The 18,325-nt window shown below is 36.2% G+C and overlaps 2 protein-coding genes and 1 non-coding gene across 3 annotated transcripts; 1 reads left to right on the top strand and 2 right to left on the bottom strand.

Annotated features, from left to right (window-relative positions):
* Positions 1-657: 657 nt before the first annotated feature.
* On the top strand, positions 658-8,821 carry tti2 (TELO2 interacting protein 2). The gene is made up of 8 exons (XM_052108757.1): positions 658-732; positions 902-1,558; positions 2,620-2,806; positions 4,175-4,267; positions 4,372-4,556; positions 7,652-7,795; positions 7,881-8,037; positions 8,345-8,821. Exons 2-8 carry the CDS (start codon positions 924-926, stop codon positions 8,432-8,434), a joined length of 1,491 nt encoding a protein of 496 aa, XP_051964717.1. The 5' UTR covers positions 658-732; positions 902-923; the 3' UTR covers positions 8,435-8,821.
* A 413-nt stretch (positions 8,822-9,234) lies between these two features.
* mak16 (MAK16 homolog (S. cerevisiae)) lies at positions 9,235-14,128 on the bottom strand. The gene is made up of 10 exons (XM_052108948.1): positions 13,955-14,128; positions 13,618-13,667; positions 13,069-13,178; positions 12,803-12,867; positions 12,483-12,634; positions 12,304-12,358; positions 12,011-12,085; positions 10,545-10,649; positions 10,323-10,388; positions 9,235-10,219 (listed from the first exon to the last, which is right to left on the bottom strand). The coding sequence occupies exons 1-10, from the start codon at positions 13,967-13,969 to the stop codon at positions 10,031-10,033; spliced, it is 882 nt and encodes a 293-aa protein (XP_051964908.1). The 5' UTR covers positions 13,970-14,128; the 3' UTR covers positions 9,235-10,030.
* A 411-nt stretch (positions 14,129-14,539) lies between these two features.
* On the bottom strand, positions 14,540-14,635 carry LOC127631357 (small nucleolar RNA U13). The gene has a single exon (XR_007968944.1). It is a non-coding gene; the product is annotated as a small nucleolar RNA U13 (small nucleolar RNA).
* Positions 14,636-18,325: the final 3,690 nt, after the last annotated feature.

Raw genomic sequence — 18,325 nt, forward strand, 5'->3', positions numbered from 1 at the left:
CATATCTGGGATGGCATGAGGCTGAGTAAATTATTTTCATTTTTGGGTGAACTATACCTTTAAGCTATTTCTGACCCATGACATTTTACTTTATTCAGTGATGTTAAATAGCCTAATATTTGTGGCGAGTAAAAAAAGAAAGAAAAAAAATCGGTGTATTTATTAAACAGTAAGAAATCTACATATATTTTTCAAAAATCTCTACATTACTTTAGCAACTTGTTTATAATGTAATACTCAGTATAAATGGGCATTTTATACATGGAAATATATAAATTACTTTATATTTTAACCCTTGATTTTCTGAAACATTAAAATTGAAATCGAACAAAGGTTCGATATTTTTCACAATCTGTATAGTTCCGTGTTAATATTTTACTTTCAATCACCTGCCTCCTGAATTGCATTTCTCATAAGGATATTTTAAGTCCCTGCTATGACCTACATACTTTACTTGAAGATTTGATCAAAAATAATTTAAATAAGCAGTTCAATCATTTTATGAGAGATCAAGTGTTCTATTTTATGTTTACACATTCATTTCTTTTTTTTTTTTTTTTTTTTAGAAATGATCAATTTACTTCGATTTAATTCAGCACTGGTTGAGAAACCCTGACATGGGGAACTATATATTAACAGTCAAGTGTCTGGGGGAATATTTACCGGATGCACTCAAACAATCTGCATGATATTTGATTTGAACACTGTTGTTTCAGTGATGCATTTACACGGGTAAATAATTTCTTCTGTATATCACACAAAGTTACAAAAATATAGTGTCATTTAATTTTACACTTTAATCACTAAAATGTTTCCAAACATATTGTTGATGGAGCAGTTAAGACTTCTATGCTAAATCACGTGCAACATGATGTTCATGTTTCTGTGCGTCTGCGGGTAGTTAGATGTAGAAAAGCCACGCGATGGATCTGGCACACATTCTGCGGGAGTTGAACATCACAGAGGCGTCAGACGCAGCGGGTTCATGCTCGGTGCTCGCGGCTCTCGGTCGGATCTGTGAGCGCTTCGAGAATGCAGCAGAGGGACAAGGACGCATCCTTGAGGACACCGCGGAGATGTTCACCATCTCTCCTCTTACCTTGCTCTTTCCAGAGGTCAACACTGACTTACGCGGGGCGTATCTGGACCTGGTGAACTCATTGTCCCGTTACGCTGCGCTGCCGGTGTGTGACACAGACAGCGGCACTTTACCTGCCAAGAGTTACGAGGACATACCGACCAAAGCTCGAGCTGTTTGCACCACGTTACTTGCATTATCGGTGCAGATTGAGAAGGCTCTGAACAATGAAAACAATCCAAGTGTCAAGTCGCTAGCACGTACACTCGCCCCCACCTTCTGTATATTGTCCATCACACACCTGCAGGAGCAGCTCTGGACCAGTGCAGCATCCAGGAAAAGTGCGCTGCAGCTCTTGAGTTCAGTTGTGAGGATGTCAGGCAGCAAGTCAGTGCAGGAGATGCTCTCTGGACGGCCTGATGAAGACGAAAGAGGAGTGTTGGGCCCAATTCTGGACACACTGCAGCCTGAATTAACTAAGTAAGTTTTATGAAGTCATTGGTCCCCTCTTGGTACTAAAGCTCTGCAAAACATTTGAGACCAGTAGGAGGGACATTTCTACTATGCAGTGCATTTTAAAGTCCACATCTCTTAATAAATTTGACAAGTAATATTCCTTTAAAAAAACAAAAAAACTCACCCCTCATTTAATTGCAGTTGCAGTTAAAGTAAGACTCTTACAATGGAAGTAAATGGGGCCAATCCACAAACATTAAAATACTCCCTTTTTCAAAAGTATAGCTACAAGATGTAAACAATAGGTGTAAACATGATTTTAATGTTATAAAATCACCTACTAACATTTTGTGTGTAAAGTTATAGCTAATTGTACAACTTTGTTGCCATGACAACATAATACCATAATCAAAACATAAAAACGATGCTTTAAACAACTTTATTTTGTCCTGTGGCTATACTTTTAAAAGTATGTTTAAATGTTTGTGGATTGTCCCCATTTACTTACTAAAGTCTAAAATAATTTTGTGGTGATAAACATTATGCTATAAATGCTGTCAGTTGAGCTTACTTTAATGACATCATCCTACAGGTCAGGAAGTACATTGTTTTTGGTGGGAAAGAACAGCACAATCATCAGTTAGTATTGGCAATGGATTTTTTAAATCTGTGATGTTTTGTGGTATTAGTTTAGTTTTAGGTGTTATATTTGTCTCTAAAACATTCCATCCTGTTCGATACAATTTCAGAAATCAATACGATAATATCAACATTTCTGAAAGAAGTTGCCACCCACCCTCATGTAAGCTATCCCTCAGACCCTTAATGAGCAATGGCTAACTTTAACTCCTTATTTAGGTTCTATCCTGTTAATATTCCTGCCATTATGTAAATAATCAAGTAATAATGAATAAAGTTTAAGTCCCTGAGCTTAACCAGAGAATATTTCTGAAAGTAATTTTAAGTGTTAGAGTTCAAAAGGTACTGCAACAAAAATGAGAATCCAGGAGCACATAATCATTTGCAAATGTGTATTATAATCATCAAATAAGTATGCGTTCAAGCTTGTGCTTTATTCTGTACAGGGAATGCTGGAAGCGTAACCAGGCAGTGAAGCACGTGTTCTCCTGGCTGCTGGTGCAAATTAGACGACCCTGGCTAACTGAGTACTTGGAGAAGGTGTTTCCTCCATCTCTGCTGATATCTGATGATTATCGCACAGAAAACAAAGTATTAGGTGTGCACTGCCTACATCACATTGTTCTCAATGTGGTAAGTCAAAAACATTGATTTCAGTGGTTATCAAGACTGCAAATTGGGGGTCAAGATCTTCTTCCAAAACACACTCTCAACAGAGATGGCTGAACATCAGATTATGAGTGGAGATGAAACAAAAGCGTTTTGGGGTACTTTGCTGTACAGTATATCAGCCATGGGTCAAAAGCTTGAAGAGTTATAAAACAGTTGCAAAAAGATTTTGATATTTTGTACAAACTTTTGAGAAAGAAGTGGAAACAGCAAACAGTGCAGTCATTGCCATCAAAACCAGACTTTACATGAATTCTTAGATATTCTCACAAGGAGTGTTTCGGGTTTAATACAATGAATAATTATTGACAGCCTTTCTGGCATAATGTTGATTACCACATGAAATAATTTCAGCTTTCTAATAGGAAAACATTGTGTATAGTAAAGCACATTATGAAAGTAAACTGGTCCAATACACAAAACATTAAATATACTTTTTTTCAAAAGTATAGCCACAATCGTTAAACATGTGTTAACTTGTCTCTAATGTGATAAAATCGTTTATTAACCTTGTCTTTGTAAAGTTATTCAGTATTCCAATGTCATGATGACGTTACGCCAGTAAACCATATAGCCGTAAATCATAACTTTCAACACGATGTAAAGGATATTAAAACAGAGCTGACGTGACTTTACGTTTTCGTTTTTCAATGTCTTCTATCTTTGGACAAGCCTTCATGTTATACTATTTATGATCAGACACTCAGAGAAGACGTGATTGAATTAGTGCTCAGTGTAAACAACAAGCTTTCCCTCATAAACAGCATGTTCGGAGCACAAGTAGCAGAACTGCAGCCAAGAAATGCTAACGCTGCTCCGGTTATGGACTGTGGTCCGTTTAGATGAGTGCCTTCAATCTCATCATGGTGTTTAGTGTAAATGTCCACTCTCAAACAGTATATGTTCTGCGAGTGCTGTTGAATTCTTGTGCCTGCCTGGAACAGCTGTTACGTCCATGAGTTTGAGTTCACCGCTGTAATGGGTGCTCATGCATGATGCAGTGATTGGATTGAAGCGTTTCTTCTCATGAATAATGATGAAAAAAGCTTAGAATCTACTGACTGACACGTGTGCTGTCCTACCAGTCATAGGTCAGAGTTTAAGGATATGCCTCTTTCATTTTTAAACCGGAAGAACGAAATGGCTTTTCCCTTAACAATAAACACAATGAGTGCTATCATTGTTATCAATGATGTGCAAACTATACATATCTGTTAACATCACAAAAATGTGTTTTGGGTTTCAAAGCCCATTAAGGACATTAAAAGCAAATGTTTTTAACAATGTGAAATGTGTATGTTAGAGATGTGTGTATTGATTCATTCTCCTCAGCCAGCAGCTGATCTGCGGCAGTTCAACAGAGCTCAGGTGCTCTATCACGCTCTCTTCAATCACTTATACACATCCGAAACTCCACTCATTCAGGTGACGCACACTTTCACTCACATAGTCCATGTACTTACTTGAATGCAGAACGTCAAGTTTTCTTACATGGTCATATGCATCTCCCCTTTATTTGTAATTTTCAGGTTGTGCTGCCTTGTCTCTTAGACTTGCTGTCAGTCATTGAGAAAGCACCAGCTCATGTAGGGTTACCACGGAAACCAAATCGTTTTGATGATGCGCTCCGCCTCATGTTGACACACATGGAAATGGAGCACAAGCTTGACCTGCGGCGTGTTTACGCCAGCAATCTTGTCTTATTTATTGAAAGGTGAAGCCTAAATAACTCAAGTTGCCTACTTTGTATTAGAGGAAAGGAGTTCCAATTATTGATTTACATCTGATATAATGATGAAGTGAAGGTGAGATCAGAGACCGTAGTTTAAGCCAGGGGTTTACAAACTGAGGTGCGCAAGAGGGGTGCATTTAAAATGTCAGAAAACAAAAGTTTAATTAATGGATAAAGTAAACATTTACCAAATTTGTATTGAATTGAAAATGTTTTTCTTCAAGTTTTTACTTGAACATTAACATTTAACATTAATTGTGGATAGAAAAAGATGTCATAACTTAATACAAGGTAAATATTTAATGTTTTTATTTATTTCAAAATTTATTGTTATACAATAACAATATAAAACTTAATAATTTAATTAGATTTTATATTAAATGTAGTTATTTAATATTTATTTATTTTATAATTACTGAATAGGTATAATTCAGTAATTATTCCATATTACGCTAACAATTTTTTCTCACACAGTATAAATTGGTCTTTATGCATGAAAATACTGTGTATCGTTGCCTTTTTATTGTTTTTGGAAGTGGGTCCCTTGCAAAGGGATCATCATATTTGGGGGTTGTTGGACTCAAAAAGTTTGGAAAACCCTGGTATAAGCCACGATCTTTAGAAAATGACCTTATGTTTGGAAACAACCATTTTATTTGTATTATTTCACTTTTAATTAACAATATCACAATTCCAGTGGGTCATAAGTTTACATACACTAAGTTAGTTGTGCCTTTAAGCAGCTTGGAAAATTCCAGAGAATTATGTCAAGCCTTTAGGCAATTAGCCAGTTGGCTTCTGATAGGAGGTGTACCTGTGGATGTATTTTAAGGCCTACCTTCAACCTCAGTGTGTCTGCTTGCCATCATGGGAACATCTAAAGAAATCAGCCAAGACATCAGAAAACATTGTGGACCTCCACAAGTGTGGCTCATCCTTGGGAGCAATGTCCAAATGCCTGAAGGTACCATGTTCATCTGTACAAACAATATTATGCAAGTATAAACACCATGGCACCACGCAGCCATCATGGTGCCATGGTGTTTATACATAGCAACAGTATCATTCTGTCTGAGATGAACGCAGTTTGGTGCGTAAAGTGCAAATCAATCCTAGAACAACAGCAAAAGACCTTGTGAAGATGCTGGAGGAAATGGGTAGACAAGTATCTATATCCACATTAAAACATGTCAGATATCGACATAACCTGAATGTTGACATTTTCACCTAGGGGTGTACTCACTTTTGTTGCCAGCGGTTTAGACATTAATGGCTGTGTGTTGAGTTATTTTGAGGGGACAACAAATTTACTCTGTAAAACAAGCTGTACATTCACTACTTTATATTGTAGCAAAGTGTCATTTCTTTAGTGTTGTCACATGAAAAGATATAACCAAATATTTACAAAAATGTGAGGGGTGTACATTATCTCACTTTTGTGAGATACTGTACATATAATAAATCTATATCAAAAATTTAGTTACTATAATATAATTCATTGCTAAATTAAATATAATGAATAAAAATAATTTAATTAAATGGTGACAAACTAACCAAAATTTTCACTTTAAATTTAATTACACCAATGGGTTATCAGTTCAACTTCAGTTTGACATTAAGACTCATTCTTTAGGACTTTCAGTAAAGAATAGTTTGTATAAGCCTACTAGTTTTTAAGGCCTAGAATAAAGAGTAACATTTATATTTTGTGTACAGTGAATATCTCAATAAATCAACATTATTTTTGACAGCAAAAACTAGGCAACAACTATGGTTTTACCAACAGGGAAATTTAGTTAACAGTGACATTGAGCAGAAAGCTTACATATAACCAGTTTTGACAGAGCTGCTGATAAATTTAAATGATCAGCATCGATTGATGAGATGAAAATTGGAGATCGGTGTCGGATGTTAAAATACTGATTTGAGCATCCCTAATATTTGTGTTTCAAAAACTAATGTTGATGATTAGTGGGCTGAGATCCTGTCACAAAATGGACAAAAACAGGTAGTCAGTGGATGGTAACATTTGGATATGAAGACGACTTTATTTCACTATTTATATATTTGTTTGTGGTTAAACTGAAAAAAGGTCTCAGTTTGGTTCTTTTTAAGAGGGCTCAAGTGTGAAAACCCCAGTAGCCTTTTTGTAGTTGAACATGTGGAAAACGTTACCATCATATTCGCAGTTCAAATCGCAAAAAGGGTGAGGCTTGCAAGCTGAAGAACGCCATCCCAACCGAGAAGCATGGGGTGGCAGCATCATGTATTAGGGTGCTTTGCTGCAGGAGGGACTGGTGCACTTCACAGAATAGATGACATCATGAAGGAAAATTATGTGGATATATTGAAGAAACATCTCAAGACATCAGCCAGGAAGTTAAAGCTCGGTCGCAAATGGGTCTTCTCTTATGGACAATGACCCCAAGCATACCTACAAAGTTGTGGCTAAATGACTTCTGGACAACAAAGTCAAGGTATTGGAGGGGCTATCACAAACTCCTGACCTCAATCCGAGATAACATTTTGAGCAGAGCTGAAAAAGCATGTACGCGCAATGAGGTCTTACAAACCTGACCCAGTTACACCAGTTCTGTCTGGAGTAATGGTCAATACTTCCAGCAACTTATTGTGAGAAGCTTGTGGAAGGCTACCCAAAACTTCTGACCCAAGTTAAACAATTTAAAGGCAATGCAACTAAATACTAACAAAGTGTATGTAAACTTCTGACCCACTGGGAATGTGATGAAGGAAATAAAAGCTGAAATAAATAATTCTATCTATTATTCTGACATTTCACATTCTTAAAATAAAGTAGTGATCCTAACTGACCTAAGACAGGGAATGTTTTCTACGATTAAATGTCAGGAATTTAGTTTAAATGTATTTGGCTAAGGTTTATGTAAACTTCTAACTTCAAAAGTATATTTTTACTAATGCATTGTACATTTAGAATAACTTTTATATTCTTAACAAGATTAGCATAATTGAGATAATCTTATTCATCCTTTGTTACTTTAGTGTTCCAAGATGTCCATTTTACGTACTACTGTTCATTTCCTGATTTTATTACAAAGGATCGGTATAGGGATCATTCGTCACTTGAAGCGGCTGGAGAGGGTGATTTTGGGATACTTGGAGGTCTCAGATGCTCCAGAGGAGAAAGCCAGACTGAGTATCATGGACGCTCTGAAAAAGACACTACAGATTGCCTGGCCTCGGTGACTACCCACACTTCATTTCCTTAATTCAGATGTATTTTACTTAGCACTCTTAACACAATGTTTGTTTTATATTTCTCTCTAGTATGGAAAGGAGGGTGGATTCTCTTGCACGGAGTCTGCTGAAGTTTCTGGTGAATGTCTCATCAGACTCGTTGCACTCTCAGCTGAAAGAGCAACTCATGACCAAAGCCACACACTGTTTGATACTGCTTGACCACTGCTCAAAGGGCAAACTACAGGTGTGTACAGGTGCATGTTCAAGAGTCAAAAAGAGTGGGGGAATGTACATGAACCAACTATAGATCAATTAAAACATGTAATCTTATCATTCAGATAAAAGTACACAAATAATGATTTTCGTACATTGTGTTGTGACAAAATAACAAGCCTGTTAAATTACAATTGGCTTTACAAGTGACTAATTTGAATTTAATTATGCTCATAGAGTTTCATGAAATAACAAAACATGTTATAACTGTGCCAGATATTGCATACACATTCTGCTTAAGTCATCCTCCTATCATCTCATCCTGTCTCCTTTTCTAGACTCTTCTGAGAGAGGTGGACAGCAGTTGTGTCCCTGACCATGTGTTGAAGTGCATCCAGCAAGTCACTGCAGCAACTCCATATGAATAAGCCAATCCTGCAACTATTTTTAAAATGTCCTTTTAAATGGAAGTTGTTTAGCAAAACCTCAGTTCATTTCATACATTTAAATACCTAAGTGTCTGTAATGCAGGTGCAAAGTATGGATTATGCATCTCTACATTGACGTTACTGTTGAAATGTAATACCCTCTTCTGTATGTATGAACTATGTAGTAGAATTGGTGTTGAACGTTTTATTAAAATGATTCAAATTAGTCCATTTTTTCCAGATTTTGTTTTGGAATCTTATTTCAACTCTATGTGATGTCTTGTCATTCAGATTGTATGACAATAGATTAGCTTTTGACAGCAATATTTAAAGGAATAGTTCACCCAAAAATGAAATTTATAATTTACTCACCCTCATGCCATCTCAGATGTGTGTGACTTTCATCTGCTGAACACAAATTATGATTTTTAGAAGAATATTTCAGCTCTGTAGGTCCATTCAATACAATGGGTGCCAACATTTTGAAGCTCAAAAATCCACATAAGGACAACATAAAAGTACCCCAGACAACTCTGGTGGTTCAGTCCATATATTCTGTTGTGATATGATAGCTGTGGGTGAGAAACAGATAAATATTTAGGTCCTTTTTCCTTCACATTCACTTTCTGTTTTTGGTGAATTACATTCATACTGTGAATACTTTTATGCTCCCTATTGTGGATTTTGGAGCTTTAAAATGTTGGCACCCATTGTACTGAATGGACCTACAGAGCTGAAATATTCTTCTAAAAATCATAATTTGAGTTCAGCAGATGAAAGTCATACACATCTGGGATGGCATGAAGGAGAGAAAATTATGAATCTTCATATTTGGAGAAACTATCCCTTTAATACGAGAACCTTGTGAGAGCAAACCTAGACTTTTTTTATTATAATTTTTTTTAAATAATTTTACTATGTAAACATGTAATTAGTTCAGCTTAGCTTTTGCAAAAACATTTGAAAGACTTCTATAGTCTAGCTTCCTTTCAGAAATTACATTTAACATTTTATATTTTGTACTTCTGCCGACTATGTATCTTTTATAAAAGAGATTTTACATTTTAATGTCTTTGAGGTGTTAACTTGGCTAAATACAGGTTAAATTAAAAGTATTTAAAATTTCTGGACATAACACTGAACATGCTGTTCTTAGTCAAAACTGCACATACAGCTAAATGCTTTGACAGCCATTTGAACAGCTTTAAACAGAGCAGAAATATAAAGTTCTTGGTTTATTCAGGAGCCTTTTAAGTTACAGTTGTCAGAATGCATTAATGTAGCTATTATTTGTACTACTACTTCTAAAAATCCAAATAGACAAAGGTCAAATAGAGCTGACCCAGATGACCCAGACAATAGTGTACAATTGTAATCAATGAAGAAAAAAAAAAAAAAAAAAGTCATTTTTTGCTTAGTAACAGTATAAGAACAGTTGAAACAAGTCAATGTGAATTTTAAATCCAATCCCCACATTAGTGATTTTCAGTTTTGGCCTGAGAGTGTTTGTATGTATCAGGATACGCTGTTTTATAACCACAGTTCCATGATTTGAAAGGCAGCAGAATATCTCTGGTGTGACCAGTAGTTTAATCCTTATGTGGCTTTGCTTTTCTGAATTGGTTCTGTCTCCTGTTCATATTCTATCTCCACATATGCCCGTTTTTTCCTGATAGGCCCTTTGAGTGGAGCTTTTCCTTTGCTCTCCACCTCCATCTCTTCTTCTGTTTCTTCTTCACTGGATTCCACCTCTTCATCACCGCTACCCTTAAGGTTTTCCATTTCCTGTAAAATAATCAGTTTAAAATATATTATGTATAAATCACTCTCAGAGCAATTAAACCATCTATCCCCCCCATGTACATAAAATGATTCGTTTCTAAATCACCTCGAAGTCACTGAGATCACTCTCTTCAAACTCCTCATCAGCTACATATTCTCTCTGCCCAGACTCCTAAAAAATAGAAACACGAGATCATACAGTATTTAAAAAAGGCACAAACTCTCAAAGTCAAATGTGCTGGATAACTAGACAATATACACAATTCACATCCACTGTCTTGTAATATAGATGTACAGTAAGTATCAACAACAAAACAACACTTAATACCTCTTCATCATCTTCCTCTTCTTCTAATTCAGATTCGCTCTCCTCATCCTGTTTCTCCAAAGCTTTATCAAAAGCATGGATGGGGAAGTTGTAAATGTCTCCATACTAAAATGAAAACAGAACACTTTCAAATGTATTAACTGATCTGTCAAAAAAAAAAAAAAAAAAAAAAGCAGGAAAGATGGGGCGAATTCACTGAACAGTTGCGTCACTTTCCCATGTGGCCTTTCAGCACAAAAAACTATTTTATTCTCCAACCACTTTAATCCAGTTTAACCAAGTGAAAGCAGGACTAAAGAGTGCTGCCATCTATTCCAGCAGGCTAATTATAGATTGCACTTTACTCACATAACTGTCAAATTTGCCTAGCACAATTATCGCTGCACTATTACTACCCGTGGAAAGCAGACGGTAAAGGAATTTATTTTAAAAGACATGTTTGTGTGCTTTTTTTATTGATCATAGCAACAGTAACTGATTAAATGACAATCAAAGGGGACATTGACACTGCCACTTTATGCAATTTTATTGATTGGATTGTTATCCGCCAAAGGGTTATAAATCCGATCTTCAATTCCAGCACTAAACGCAAATAAAACGGAGTTCACTTCCATGATTATGCTAATGATGGGCAGTTAATTTAAAAGATGTAATTTATTTGATTCCAAGTGACTTTGCCCATGTACCCGTGTGTGTGTCTGTATGCGTGGACTGTATTTTTCCCTTGTCGTAGGTAATATATCGTCAGTGTTTAGTTTCTTCAGCAATCTGCAACAAATAAATGGAAAACAAGAAGTTCCACCACTCCTACAAAGTGCATCCGTTTCTTAATTTGTTATCTATTGAACGATGCAAGCCCTATGAAACTCTGTAGCAGTGGTTATGTTTCATATTTCCCCTATGCTGTCGTAGCATTGTTTGGACAAAGTTTACATTTGTGGCTTGAACTGCAAGATGCATTTAAACTTCATTTCATATGAAATGCTTCTCCAGTGGCGGTTTCAGTAATCGGATTTATATCTGTCTCAAATCAATCTTTGAGGGCATTTACACCTGGTCTTTTCATAATCGGATAGCTATCCGATAAGCAAAAACACATTAAGTGACCAAGTGTAAATACCCCCTCAACTTTCTAAAGTCCAAAGTATATTTATTTCAGTTGTCCGCGTGCTAATCGGAACACGCACAGTATGCATGCCGCAAATTTCGTCACCAGCCATCAGTCTGCACGGACTGTATTAAAAGAGTGTCACAAAGCAGTCCAATGCTTTTGTAGTCGCTCGCTCGTGGTATACTTTGAAAGGCTGAGCACTTGACTGTGCGAGAAGACCAGAAACGCAGAAAAACTAAGTATACTCAAGCCTTTACATGCTTATCTAAAGAGCCTGTTTATGTTTTGACATCAAAACATGAGAAAAACCAGATGCTTTGAAATCTTGTGTAAACACAGTTAAAGATCCACTTACTGTTCCTCGTTTTAGACGTTCTAGCAGTTCTTTTTCTATGGCATTTTCCAGCTGAGCAGCAATCAGGGCTTTTTCCTGTTAGTGAGAAGGAAAAGTGAGTGAATATGCTATGTGAATATAATAAATAAATTTAACCCCACATTTAACGGAAATGAGACATAATAATAATAACAAAAGTACACAAACAGAGCTATGCCTGTGCAAACACACAATAAATAACTATAAAATTAGATTAAAACCATTGTTGGTTAATATTCAGGACTGCATATACATCAGTACTGCCATTCACTGACCTCTCTCCTCTTTTCTCTTCTCTCTACTTTTCTACTGAGTGGAACCAGTTTTCTCCTGAAAAAACAATAAAACAAACTCGTCAAACAGAAAGTATAGAAGGAAGAAAAAAGGAGTAAATTCTTCTCATAGATATGAATCAGTAGACACAGAGGAGAATTGACATAAGAAAGGGACTCACTGTCTTTTCAGCGTGAGTTTGCGTATTCTAATGAGATACTGTGTGATCTTCGTCAAGCGTTGTTTGCACTTGTGTCTTATGAATCGTGGCCAATAGATGAGCTTTTCATCAATCTGTTCCAGGGCCTTTGCATAGTTTCTATCAAGTTTCACCTGAGGAAAATTAACCACAGCATGTAATGCAAACACGGAAGTAGCGCACTACAAATTAAACACATTTCATTAGGAATTATATGACTGTGTTTGAGCATGTTTGCTAGTGCCTTATTGTTACAGCACTGATCTTGAATGATCAATGTCTTTTGTTCTTGATGCTCGTACCTTCTCCCACATGCGAGCAGGGAATGCGGCCCTCTCAATAACTTTCATGTAGAGAAAACACTGACCTAAGGGAACAGAGCAGTTGTATTTCTCAAGAAGCATTAAGAGACATTTTTGCTGTGGAGAAAAAAATAAAATAATAATAATAATAATAATAACAACAATATATATATATATATATATATATATATATATATATATATATATATATATATATATATATATATAAAATATAAAAGCCCAGGAGCTTTATTCAAACAGATTACCTTTTTCTTCTCTTACAGTGGCATACTGACTGTTGGCAAGGGGACATGAGGACCGATTACAAAGTCCTGTGATGTTGTATTCATTTCGACAGAACTGTTGGGTTTTTGTTCTTCAAGAATGAAAAGAAAGCAAACATTTAGATTTCATGTTGTTTTTTCATGTGATACATGACCACAGTTAGTTCCGGTCCTCGAATCTGATTGGATTGAAGAGACGTTTCATGGGCACAGATGGTGTGACACCATCAGCACTCAGACGCTTCACTGTGTGTATCACTCCGCTTGTGTTCGTGCTGTTCTAAACTACTCGTACTCAGTTTTTTCTAATTTTTTAAAATGTACTTGTTCATTGAACTGTTGTATATAAGCAATATCACACTCGCAATCGTGCTATATGGCCCTACATCAGCACTGCTGTAATTACCTACGGCACTTGGTCACAGCAAATCACAGCAGTGCTGATGTAGGGCCATATGGCACTCTTGCGATATTGCTTAAAATATATATAAACTCCAAGACTAATTAAATACTTATACCACATATACTTACTTTACTTTGTAGGAACAAAAACTCTTGTTGCCGATAAGATCCCATATAACCTTCAAAGAGATGAGTCAAGATCAAAATGAATGTTAAACAATATGAATTGAACTGGTTATTGCATGGAAAATACGTTATATTGTTATTTACGTCAGTCATACTGACTCAATCTGAGCATTGCCAAAGCAGCCACTTTACAATCTATTCTAGAATATGTTGGTATGTTTTAGTTTCAATAATCACACTATCACCGCTTAACTGAACTGCGCATCAATGCAGTCAATCACTTCGGCAATTTCAAACGTTTGTTTGTAACGTTTCATCCGTGTTAAATAGCTTTACTTACGTCGTCGTGTTGCATGTTTGAAATATTCTTTGAATGGCCGTCACTTGATACGAGGCCACCTTTGCTATTTGAATACAATGAAATAAATGGCAAAAATATTTATGATAGCTAAATCAAATTCTACGATCAAATGTTTACCACATGGAAAGTACTGGCTGCGGCCATCTTCGCATAATGAGCACCACATCTCGCGAGAGTAAATGGATAAATGTCGCGAGAGTACAGGGATAAATGACGGGCTAATCTCGCCAGTCTTCCTTCTGCCTGCTCTGTTCACCAAAACGAACAAAATCACGTTTGCGGGATCTTTCACATGTTAATATGGAACAGTAAAATTCCTGTTCTATATGTTAATCCTACTGTTTTCTATAAGTATGTTCTCATTAACAAAAGTCATGGCGTGTCATTTAAAATTTCTTATAAGCGGTGTAAAATGTCATTACACTAAGCCGTGCTTTGACAAAAATCTTACAAAGTCCATTTTGAAATTGCATTTTATTTTTACTATTTTTCTAAACACATTTGTATGTTTACATATTAACTACCTTGTTTGTATTCTATTGTTATATGTATACACGAGGTGTGGATCAGACGGTCTATGTGCTCACGTAACAAGAGGGCTGCACATTTCACGAAAACTCGTGAACTGACCAATCATCATGTTCTTTGAACCAGAAGGATCGGAAAGAATGCATATTTTACGGATCAGTCTATCTTTAAACTATTGCTTTCTGCACAGTGGTTACAGACTTAAGTTTCTGTTTTTTTTAAAAATGTTCATGTATTTTGTCATATATAATTTAAATAATTTAGTTTCACAAAATGGAATGAAGAAAAAATTGATTTATCTAAGGTATAATGTGAAGTTAGCGTGCATTTAATCATATTCATGTGAGAGACAGGTTTCATTGGTTGGCTCGTCTCTTAACCCTTTACTGGGCAAATCATACACAAAGCAAATAACAGATAGACAGACAGACAGACAGACAGACAGACAGACAGATAGATAGATAGATAGATAGATAGATAGATAGATAGATAGATAGACAGATAGATAGATATACAGACAGATAGATAGACAGATGATAGATAGATATACAGACAGATAGACAGACAGACAGATAAATAGACAGATGATAGATTGATAGACAGATCAATGATAGATAGACAGACAGACAGACAGACAGACAGATAGATAGATAGATAGATAGACAGATGATAGATAGACAGACAGACAGATAGAGAGATAGACAGACAGACAGACAGACAGATAGATAGATAGATAGATAGATAGATAGATAGATAGATAGATAGACAGACAGACAGATAGAGAGATAGACAGACAGACAGACAGACAGATAGATAGATAGATAGATAGATAGATAGATAGATAGATAGATAGATAGATAGATAGATTGATTGTCAGAGAGAGCCATGTGGCAAAAATAGGCCCAACGTATGGTATGGTAAGTAAGATGGATAGATGGCCTTTCTGGAGGGCTCTCGTGAGGGCCACCTGGAGAGAAACCCAGATAAATATATTATCTACTCTATAGATATAGGTATTTTGTTAAAGGGTTAGTTTATAAAGACTAGGGGAAAAAGATGTATAATGACACTGAGGACACAAGAAAAAACAAAATAATATTCTTAAGTCATTTTTTATATGTATAGCGCTTTTCACAACACACTCTGTTTCAAAGCATCTTTACAAAAATTTAATTGTAATATCTATAAAGTCTTGGAGTGATTATTGTGTAGTTTGATTAAAATATTATTTTTAAATTGTGTATTCAAAATTAAATAAGCAAATAATAATAATAAATATATTTGTATTTAGAACCCAAGTGATCAAGCTGAAGGCGACTGTGGAAAGGAACACAAAACTCGAGAAGATGTTGGTTAATGGAGAAAAATAACCTTGAGAGAAACCAGACTCTGTGGTGGCCAGTTCCCCTTTGACTAAACACCATGAATATAATGCCAATATTAGTTGTTTGTGTGTAGTATAGGTCCTGGTTTAAAATGATTAAACTAAGTAAATGTTAAGAGTCATTGTTTAAACAAATATTTTTTTATGATCATTAAGATTAATGACTAATGTCTTTGAAGTTCATACTGGATTAACTGCAGAAGTTCACATAGATGCATTGTTCTTTGTTAGATGGCTGAAGGCTTTTGTTGGGAATTAATTGATAGTCTATATGTATTTGTGGAGGTGAGGGTGTGATCAAGCGCCCATCTGGCGATAGGGAAAGAATTAAGGACATCCACCTGAGATGAATTATGACTAATTACTATTTCCATGTTCACAGTGAGAGTTGGGGAAGATAAAATACGGCCCAGTCCACTGGAAGGCAGAGAGAGTCCGGCTGCGAAGCTGTTTGTGTGTTTGAATTGAAGTGTCACTGTTGTGCTTTAAGCGAACTTGTTTATATTCTGTTAATAAAAAGTGACATTCATGAGTTTGAATCGCCATTTCCTCCTTTTGACCCAAATATGAATATCTATTATAGTAAGATATATAGATAATGTAATGTAATGTTGTGTGTGTGTGTGTGTGTGTGTGTGTGTGTGTGTGTGTGTGTGCGTGTATTTATCACTTTGTGGGGACCAAATGTCCCCATAAAGATAGTAAAACCCGAAATTTTTGACCTTGTGGGGACATTTTGTCGGTCCCCATGAGGAAAACAGCTTATAAATCATACTAAATTATGTTTTTTGAAAATGTAAAAATGCAGAAAGTTTTCTGTGAGGGTTAGGTTTAGGGGATAGAATATAAAGTTTGTACAGTATAAAAACCATTATGTCTATGGAAAGTCCCCATAAAACATGGAAACACAACAAGTGTGTGTGTGTGTGTGTGTGTGTGTGTGTTTTCTGCACCCAGAGCTGCTGAGTTCAGAGAGAGCCATGCGGCAAAAATAGGCCCAACGTATGGTAGGGTAAGTAAGACGGATAGATGGCCTTTCTGGAAGGCTCTCATGAGGGCCATCTGGAGAGAAACCCATTTTTTATTTAGTTTATGACACATGTGCCACCATTTACACTCAGAGGGTAATCACTAGCATGCGAACAACAGCAAGAGAGGGTGTATGTATTTAAATTATTTGAAGTCCCTTGCACCTGCATTCAGCAGGCCAAATTTTACTAGGGAACCAGCTACTTTGGCACGTGGTCTTTATTAAAGGGCACCTATTATGGAATTTTGAAAATTACCTTTCATGTAGTGTGTAACATAGATTTAAGTGAACAAAAACATCCTGCAAAGTTTTATATATGAAAGTTCACCGTAAAAAAAGTTATTGTCTCTCAAATGTAGGAGTCGACTCTGAGTCAATGTAATGAATCGTTTTTCCAATGAGTCATTTTCCTTTTCGTTGTGACGTCAAGACGAAAAATTATCAAATTGGCCGCGCCCACTCACTGCGCGCAGACACCAGGGAAAACTTGAAAACATCATGTCGACAACAAGACGCTGTGTTCTGAAGTGCATATCAAAAGCGACCTTTTTTTCACTGCCCAGGGACGAGCATGTGAAGAATCAGTGGCTAGAGTTTATATTTACAACTATACCACACAAGTATAGCCGGAACCTTGTGCTGTGTTCGCGTCATTTTAATGACGATTGCTTTACGAACTTGAATACTTTCAAGTGTGGATTCGTGAGCCGGTTGATACTGAAGGAAGGTTCAGTACCAAGTTTATTTGGATTAGCTTCCTCCTCCGAATCACAACCTGTAAGTATTATTAATAATTGTTGCTTTTATGTGTTTTTTAGCATGCTTAATAAGTATTTGTGTGTGTTGTGTAAGTTACGCTCAGCACAGCTTCTAGGTCTCCAATGTCAATTTTTTTGAAATATGTGAAATGTTTGTCGATGTTATTGGAGTTGTCATAAAGAATAGAGCAATAACTTGTAGTAATGCAGTGCTTTACCAATATGTTTATGCGTTGGGCTAACGCAAACAATAACTGATTGGGTGTTTATGTTAGGAATTCCTTGTCTTGTTTCACTGTTGCCCTCTGTCTGCCATTTCTGTCACCTTTGCATTCCTTAGTTTTCACTTTTGTCCCTTGTGTAGCCCCTTAGTCTCTTTGTTAGTCTTTGTGTCTCACTAGTCTTTTGTTAAAGAACTACACTTCCCAGCATCCACCTGTCTTCATCACTGCCATTTTGTTCATTGTTCTCACCTGTGTCCAATTTAGTCATCACTCCCTGTGTATTTAGCCCTGCTTCTTGTTCTTTCCTTGTCTGTCGTTGAGTGTTGTTAGCCTGGTATGTGTTTCCTGCCCGTTTCCTCTGTCTTGTGTTTATTTCCCCATTGTGGGTTTTTTTCTTTGTGTTTATTTGTTTATCTGTTTATAATA

This window comes from Xyrauchen texanus, chromosome 37, assembly GCF_025860055.1.
Source record: "Xyrauchen texanus isolate HMW12.3.18 chromosome 37, RBS_HiC_50CHRs, whole genome shotgun sequence".
NCBI lineage: Eukaryota > Metazoa > Chordata > Actinopteri > Cypriniformes > Catostomidae > Xyrauchen > Xyrauchen texanus.

Bases quoted from the DNA above. Each gene is read 5' to 3' on its own strand.
- mak16 (XM_052108948.1), bottom strand. The intron at 13,179-13,617 runs GTAAGTATATGT...TCATTCTTGAAG, and splicing joins TTTTGTTCCTACAAAGTAAA to AACAAAAACCCAACAGTTCT. The intron at 12,086-12,303 runs GTCAGTGAATGG...TCTCACTAACAG, and splicing joins GAAGAGAAAAGAGGAGAGAG to GAAAAAGCCCTGATTGCTGC.
- tti2 (XM_052108757.1), top strand. From the start codon at position 924: ATGGATCTGGCACACATTCTGCGGGAGTTGAACATCACAGAGGCGTCA. The intron at 1,559-2,619 runs GTAAGTTTTATG...TATTCTGTACAG, and splicing joins CTGCAGCCTGAATTAACTAA to GGAATGCTGGAAGCGTAACC. The intron at 4,268-4,371 runs GTGACGCACACT...TGTAATTTTCAG, and splicing joins CCGAAACTCCACTCATTCAG to GTTGTGCTGCCTTGTCTCTT.